Source organism: Mus caroli, chromosome 2 (assembly GCF_900094665.2).
Source record: "Mus caroli chromosome 2, CAROLI_EIJ_v1.1, whole genome shotgun sequence".
Taxonomy (NCBI): domain Eukaryota; kingdom Metazoa; phylum Chordata; class Mammalia; order Rodentia; family Muridae; genus Mus; species Mus caroli.
Genome location: NC_034571.1, coordinates 34,518,561 through 34,526,073, shown reverse-complemented (window position 1 = coordinate 34,526,073; position 7,513 = coordinate 34,518,561). Strand labels below are relative to the sequence as shown.

Here is a 7,513-nt window from a genome sequence, read left to right as displayed (position 1 = left end):
GATTTGCCTGTTAGGTACCTGGTTGCTATGCTCATTTGCCTAGAAGCATCTGTGAACTTAGCTTTTCAGTTCTTCTGGGTAGGTATGACAGTGATAATTTTGGTTTAAGATCCAGTTCGTTTTCCGGAGCAGATGACCATTTTACATTCCCACCTGTCACAGAGAGTTTTTCTCTGTCCGACTCCAGTCCAAAGCAGTGTCTCACTGGGGGCTTGGGGTTGCCTTGCCCTCGTGACTCAGGGCATGAAACGTCTTTCCATGTGTCTGTTTTCCTTTCTGAGGAAGGTGAAAGCTCCGCTACACACTAACAAGAGGAAATAAGGGAGTTGGAAGGGATTTGCTCAGCGGCTTTGCCTGGGACCTGGGGTGTGTGGATGTCCCTGAAACACGCCGGATTCTAGTTTAACCACAGAAACAGATCTGGTCTGAGCGTCAGGAGATTTGGTTATTGGGGGAATTTTATTATCTGATTTAACAAATTCCATCCCTTCGGCTGATGGTCAGTTTCCCCTTCCCAGGACTTGAGGCAAAAATACTTCAAAGATCCAAGCCTCTCTAGGAAGAGGGAACTCAAGAACTCTACGTCCAAGAGCGCCAGTTCGAAGTTTGCCCCGCCCTCTCGTCCCGGTCTCTCGCGGCGCCGGAAGTGCTAAGTTCTTTTTGGTCGCTCCGCCCTCGGCCCGGAAACACTTTCTTGGGAAGATGGCGGCTGTGTCGGTGTTTCGGCCACCGACCGGAGGCTTTTCTTTTGATAATTGCCGCAGGTGTGTTCATGCCCGGGGGCGCGATGGGGACCCGAGTGGGAGCTCTGTACGCCGGATCGGAACTGGGCTGCGGCCTGGGTCGGGGGAGTGAGGCGAGCGAGGGGATGGTGCCGGCGGCCGTGTGACTCAGGAAATCGGGCCCCAGCGTGGGCTGCTTCTGAGGCCGGCGCGGCCCTCTCCCCTTGCCAGTGTGTAAGGATTTGGACCTTCCTGTGGCTTTGGGGGGATTGGGTCACCGCCCCGATCTGTAATTCCTCGCCGATGGTGCTGATAATGGGAGAATAGAGTGATCACACCGGAGTGGAAGCAAACTGAGTTCCTTCCTAAGCACCCACTGTTCTCGCCAGTGGTCTTGCCCTCTAACACTTGATTTCTGTGCCTTCCCTTAGGAATGCTGTCTTGGAAGCTGATTTCGCAAAAAAGGGGTTCAAGCTTCCGAAAGCTCGGAAAACTGGCACTACCATCGCGGGAGTGGTGTACAAGGTAAGCCTAGACAGGCCGACTGTAGGGGTAACTGACCTGTTATCCGTAGTTAGACCACTTGGACTCAAGCTTCCAGCTAGAACTGTCAAGAGTGCATCATGAAAACCGGCTCTTATTAGGGAATGCCTTGATCAGGAGGTTTTACATGTTAAATAGTTTGTATTTACTCATTTTGAAGTTTTACACAGGAGGGCAATTTGGCTTTTCCTAAGGTACTCTAGGAAGCAGGATGCAACAATGGGAAAGCACAAAATTTGGCATTAATTGGTTTGTTTAAGATGTTTAATGCTTCCATACTGTTTCTAGTGAACTGCTTGGGCAGTTTAGTCTCCCCGCACCCCTTCCCCGCCTCCCATTTTGAGACAGGGTCACATTATATAGTCCCGATTGTCCTGGAACATACTATGTAGATCAGGCTGCTTTAAACTAGAAATTTACCTGCTTCCGGAACGTTGGGAGTAAGTGATTAAAGGCAAGCCACTCTGCCCTCAGCCTTTTTCACAGAGTTAAATCTCTATCCATCAAATGGAGATAAATCCTGAAATAAACTGTAAAGATCATTAAAGGCTAGCCATTAATGTTGTTAGTGGGATGAAGAGAGACACATTTCAAAAACTAATAGAGGTGACTGTTTCCTAAATTTTCTCTGTGTATGTGCTTCTACATCTGCTATGGGGCAAGTGTAGGCGTCAGAGAACAACTTGGTGGAGTCCATTCTGAGCTTCATGTGGCTTTCTTGCAATGGAGGTCAGTTTTCCAGGCTTGCCTGACTAGTGTATTTTACTTGCTGACCTATCTTGTTGGAAATATTTTGTTGGTGGCTATTTTATTGGAAAGATTGTGGGTCTTCATTCCACATTTTTTTCTTTCCAGTTCAGCTCTGTGATTTGAAAGGAATTTACTGAATTGCTGAATTTCTTGATTGAAGATGGAAATGAGTCTTAATCACCTCAGGATTTAGCCATTGACATTTATTAAGGATGTGCTAACAATGTAGGACAATAGTTTTGGTAGGAATTTTGACTGGGGATATGGAATCCTGGGAACAGAGAATGGCCAAGATTGTTTTTCTTAAATACTATCTTATGTATATAAATTGTTGAAAACCCTTTTTCTCTAAAAATAGGATGGCATAGTTCTTGGAGCAGACACAAGAGCAACTGAAGGGATGGTTGTTGCTGACAAAAACTGTTCAAAAATTCACTTCATATCTCCTAATATTTAGTAAGTATTGTTGAAATTGAACTACTCTGAAATCTTCTGGCATGTTGGAACTAAAAATGGACCATTACCATATCCTCTCTGCAACGTGCTTGCTGTTGAGACTTTTTTTTAACTCTCTTAGATGTGTTTTTTGGGCTGGGATGTATGTCAGCTGGTAGAGTGTTTATGTAGTGTGCACAGAATCCTAGGCTCTGTCATCATCACTGCAGGAGATGGGAGTGGTGGTGAAGCCTGTGATTTGAGCACTGGGGAGGTGGAAGCAGGAAGGTCAGGAGTTCAAGGTCATCCTTGGCTATATAGTGAATTTGAGGCTAATCTAGGGTAAATGAGAATCTGTGTCAAACAAATAGCTTAAGACATAACTTGTCACCTGTACTCCTCCTCATGGTTGAGTCCTCTGCTTCCCATATGCCTCTTGAATCCGTTCCCTCCTGGTTTCTTCTCTGCTGTGACCTTCATTTGGGTTCTTTTTTTTTTCTCAGCTGAATGTTTTAGCTAGATAGGCTTGATTTATTATTTCAGAAGTGAGTAAAGAAAAAATGGAAGAGAAAATTATAATATACCATAAAATAACAGAGGTACAGTAGGCATGGGAAGATAGAGAACAAAGCAGTTAGTTCCTTTTTGCTTGTCTTTACAGCATGTGTGTTTGTGAGTGTGTGTGTGTGTGTCACACACTTGTGCCACGAAAGCATGTGAAGGTCAGAGACTATCTTTTAGAATTTGTCTGCTTCTGGTTTCTTTACTAATGTTCACTCTTCTGCCATACTTCCTGTGTATAACACAGAGCCAGTCATGCCCCTTTCCTCTTTAAAAGCTTTTTGAGAGACATTGTGTTTCTATATTACTACCTAGAAGGTAAAATTGAAACTCTGGTGTGGTATTTGAGACCTTGTACGACCCCTCAGGCAGCTTATGTTCCACCACTTTCTTTCTCTCGTGTTCTTATTCCTGTTCCTCTTAAGCATGAGCTGTTTCTCCTTCGCTTATGCCAGTGGCTCCAGTTAGAAACACCCTTCCCAGGGGAAGAGAGCACTTCCTGGGTTCCCAGACTCATGCTCAAGCATACGGACAGAGTTTGGACCCCAGCACTCATTCAGGCTGTTCACAAACACCTGTAATTCTAGTTCCAGGGGATCCAGTGCCCTTTTAGGGGTTCCTAAGAGTATCCCACACAGATGTATGCATACTCTCACCTAATGCACATACAGACAAATAAGATTTAAAAAACAAAGTAAAAACACTTTTTTCTCCTTTTTACTTTTAGACTGTTTCTGTTCTTCCAAAGCCAGCTCAAAAAAACCAAACCAAACAAAAACCCCTTGCATTACCACTCAGAGTTCATCCTCTTCAGGGCTGGTGAGGTGGTGCAGCAGGCTGCCACCAAGCCCGACTTGAGTTGGATCCTCAGGATCTACCTAGAAGGACAGAACCAAATTCTGGAAGATGTTCTCTGACCGCCACATGCTTCCATGGTACCAGTGTGTGTCAAACACACACACACACACACACACACACACACACACACACACACACACATGCTGTAAAGACAAGGAAAAAGGAACTAACTGCTTTGTTCTCTATCTTCCCATGCCCTATTGTACCTCTGTTATTTTATGGTATATTATAATTTTCACTTCCCATATTTCCTTTACTTAGTTCTGAAATAATAAATCAATACTGTCTAGTGTCAATATTGGATTGTAAGACTTTAACACACTGCCTTCTTTTGTACAATTTGGATGTCCTTGTAATAGGCCTAAGACATACACTCTGTCTGGTGCAGAGAAATGGATTAATTGAAATGTCCCATTGTACCATAGCGAATATGTTTTTATGTAATTAGTTGTGTGTCTTCATTTTACCGTTAAGGCTGGTTAGACAGAAATTCCATTGCAGACTACTCAGAACACCTGTACTTGAACCTTGTGGAGTTAGCCAAGGGGCTCTACTTCTGATTGATCTTTCTGGTAATTGAATGTTTTTGTGGTATGTTTCAGTTGCTGTGGTGCTGGGACAGCTGCAGACACAGACATGACAACCCAGCTTATTTCTTCCAACTTGGAACTCCACTCTCTCACCACTGGCCGCCTCCCGAGAGTTGTTACAGCTAATCGGATGTTGAAGCAGATGCTTTTTAGGTAAGGTTCCAGGGTGTGGACTTCTGTATAATCTCTTTCCTTCTTTTTTCTTTCTTTCTTTTTTTAAACCTTAGATTTTTAGCATGAAGATGCCTGGAAACTAGGGAAAAAATATTCAGAAGAACATATTTATCAGAAATCAATTAGAAAGCTATTTTTAATTTTTAAAGCATTTGATAATGAAATGGATTGTATGGTCTGATGTATCATGGGGATGATTTGCCCTGAATTGTGGCCAGTGTAGTAATTTCTTGTAGCAGAGAGATATTACTGGATAGGACCACATTTGCTTACAGTAAAATAGTACTTTGAGTTGTCTTGTAAATCCTACTCATTTCTCTACCATTTAAACACAACTGTGTTTTGTTTCATTTGTTTGTTCGTTTTTGTTTTTCAAGACAGGGTTTCTCTGTGTAGCTTGGCTGGAATAGAACTACCTCTGAAGTCCAGGCTGGCCTCAAACTTTCAGAGTTCTACCTGCCTCTGCCTCCTCCTGAGTGCTGGGATTAAAGGCCACCACTGCCCAGCTAACACAACTCTTTCTTTTTTTCCCTTTTTAGCAAGAAAATAGCAATACAATGAGAAGTGGCTTATAGTCATGTATTAGTAGGTAAAGTGGGTAAAATAATATTAATTTTTACCAGCCTGCCTCTCTTTCTTGGCCTTGCAGACCAAAGTGTTCTATGCACTGTTTCATGTTTTCCTTTAACTCTGAGTTAAGGGCTGTTACTGTGTCCTGTTTAAAAGAAACAAAGCCAGGTAGTGGTGCTGCACACCTTTTTTACACACACACACACACACCTGCACACATGAATATATATTACACATACATATATTCATATACATATGCAATATATTTGCATATACATGCATACATAAACAGGTTTCCGAACTTTATTCTGTGATAACTCCCACACAGAGTTCATACGAGTTTTGTGGGGTTTTTTTTCCCATTAATAGTACTTTATGTTTGTAGAGGTTTTGATGTTATAAAATCTTAAGTTGGTTTTCTCATGTGTTCTATATAAGTGAGAAGCAGTATTTTTCTAGTTTGCTGTGATAAATATCCTTACTGAAAACAACTTGGAAAGGAAAGGGTTTACTTCATTCATCTTACAGGTTACAGTCCATCTTCTGGGGGAACCAAGGCAAGAACTCATGTCAAGACCCTGACAGAAACCACAGAGGAACACTGTTTACTTACTGGCTTGCTCCCTCTGACTTTCTTAGCTAAATTCTTTTCCCCTGTACAGGATTTCTCTCAGTGGCCCCGGCTGTCCTGGAACTAGCTCTATAGACCAGGGTGGCCTCAAATTCAGAGATCCACCTGCCTGTGCCCTGTAGGTGCTGGGATTAAAGGTGTGTGTCATCACCGCCTGGCTAGATTTTTTTTAGTATAGTTCAGAACCACATGCGTAGGAATAGCACTGCCAGTGCTGTACTGGGCCCTCTTCCATAAGTAGTAATGAAGAGAAGTGCCCTTAGGCCTTTAGTTGAGAATCCCTCTTCCCAGGCGTGTGGATCACCAAGATCAGCCCTCGAGTCTGTTACAGTGGAAAATGGTGCCCACTTTTCTTCCTGAGACCTGCCTTACCCTTAGCATACTCCTCCTTTCCTTATGTGAGGAGTGAGCATCAGACACCTGTGTCTATGAATATTGTGAGCTCACTGGCTTAAAGAGGTGTATATAGGTCAGGTGGCATTTAAAACAAAATATTGCCAATAATTATAGATTGGGAGATTTCTGTCCTGTTTTTAAAAGTTAGAATGAAAGTAGGAGAATAATGTGATAACTTTTAGGGATTTTTGTGTCAGTGTCACCTTTGAGTTGGAGTGTATTTGTCATAGCCTTTGCTTTGCTGTGGTGTGTTGCCCTTGTCCTCTGGGATCGCTCTGCATTCTCAGTGTGTCTGTGCAGGGAGGTTAAAGAGTTAGTTCCCACTGTACAGATGAGAGACTCTAAGCTCGAGCCTTAATCTCTCCTCTGCTGCTCAGCACTCTGTACATGAGGCCATCATGCTAACGCAGGGGAATTATTACTACCAAGTAAATGCTGCAGTTACAGCATGAAACCAACTCATCATTTATGACACTGATTAAAAAAAAAATTATAGATCTTAATTTTAAATATAAAGCTCCCCCTGGTGGACCATATGGCCTATTGCATACAAACAATTTTTACATTTGTTTTTAAGGAAAATTTCAAAGAAAATTAGCAAATATTTAATCTCTCTAATATGGTTTAAGAATTCTGTAGTTGCTCTTTTTTTTCCTCTCCAGTGCTTCATTTTTATTTAGTACAGTTTATAAAGGTTATCTATTTACTTACGTTGTGAGATAGGGTCTCACTGAATCTCTAGTTTACCTGGAACCTGCTGTGTAGATCTGACTGGCCTTGAACTTACAGAGATCTACTGCCTCTGCTCTCAAGTGCTGACATTTACCATGCCTGGAGTTAAAGTTATATAATGTTTTGAGAAAAAAATTTTAATTAAAAAATTTAAACCAAGATAGTATTGTCCTTCACATGTGGTGACATTTTTGGGTGAATTACATAAAGTGAGAGTGGGTTAGGGAGAAAGAGTTTGCATTTCACTTTGGGTCAAGATCTGCCAGCTGTGACTTTGTTGGGTCCTATTATGTTTTTTTAAAAAGATTTTTGTGTTTGTGAGTGCGTGCACACACACACACACACACACACACACACACACACACACTCTTGCACAGAGGCCAAGGAGGGCACTGGATCTCTGAGCAGCTGTGAGTCACCTGTTGTGGATACTGAGAACTTAGCTCAGGTCCTCGGTAAGTATCAAGCACTCCTAAATTAAGACATTTCTCCAGTTCTGTCTTACACTTCTTTTTTTGGTTTTTCGAGACAGGGTTTCTCTGTATAGCCCT

The 7,513-nt window shown here is 42.3% G+C and overlaps 1 protein-coding gene across 1 annotated transcript in view; it reads left to right on the top strand.

The window, feature by feature from the left end:
- Positions 1-661: 661 nt before the first annotated feature.
- The window catches only part of Psmb7 (proteasome subunit beta 7), a 58,936-nt gene continuing 52,084 nt past the window's right edge, over positions 662-7,513 (top strand). The window contains exons 1-4 of the mRNA XM_021157097.2: positions 662-764; positions 1,154-1,247; positions 2,374-2,471; positions 4,472-4,612. Coding sequence (XP_021012756.1) covers positions 703-764; positions 1,154-1,247; positions 2,374-2,471; positions 4,472-4,612 — 395 coding nt within the window. The 5' untranslated portion in view covers positions 662-702. The remainder of the gene's footprint in view (positions 765-1,153; positions 1,248-2,373; positions 2,472-4,471; positions 4,613-7,513) is intronic.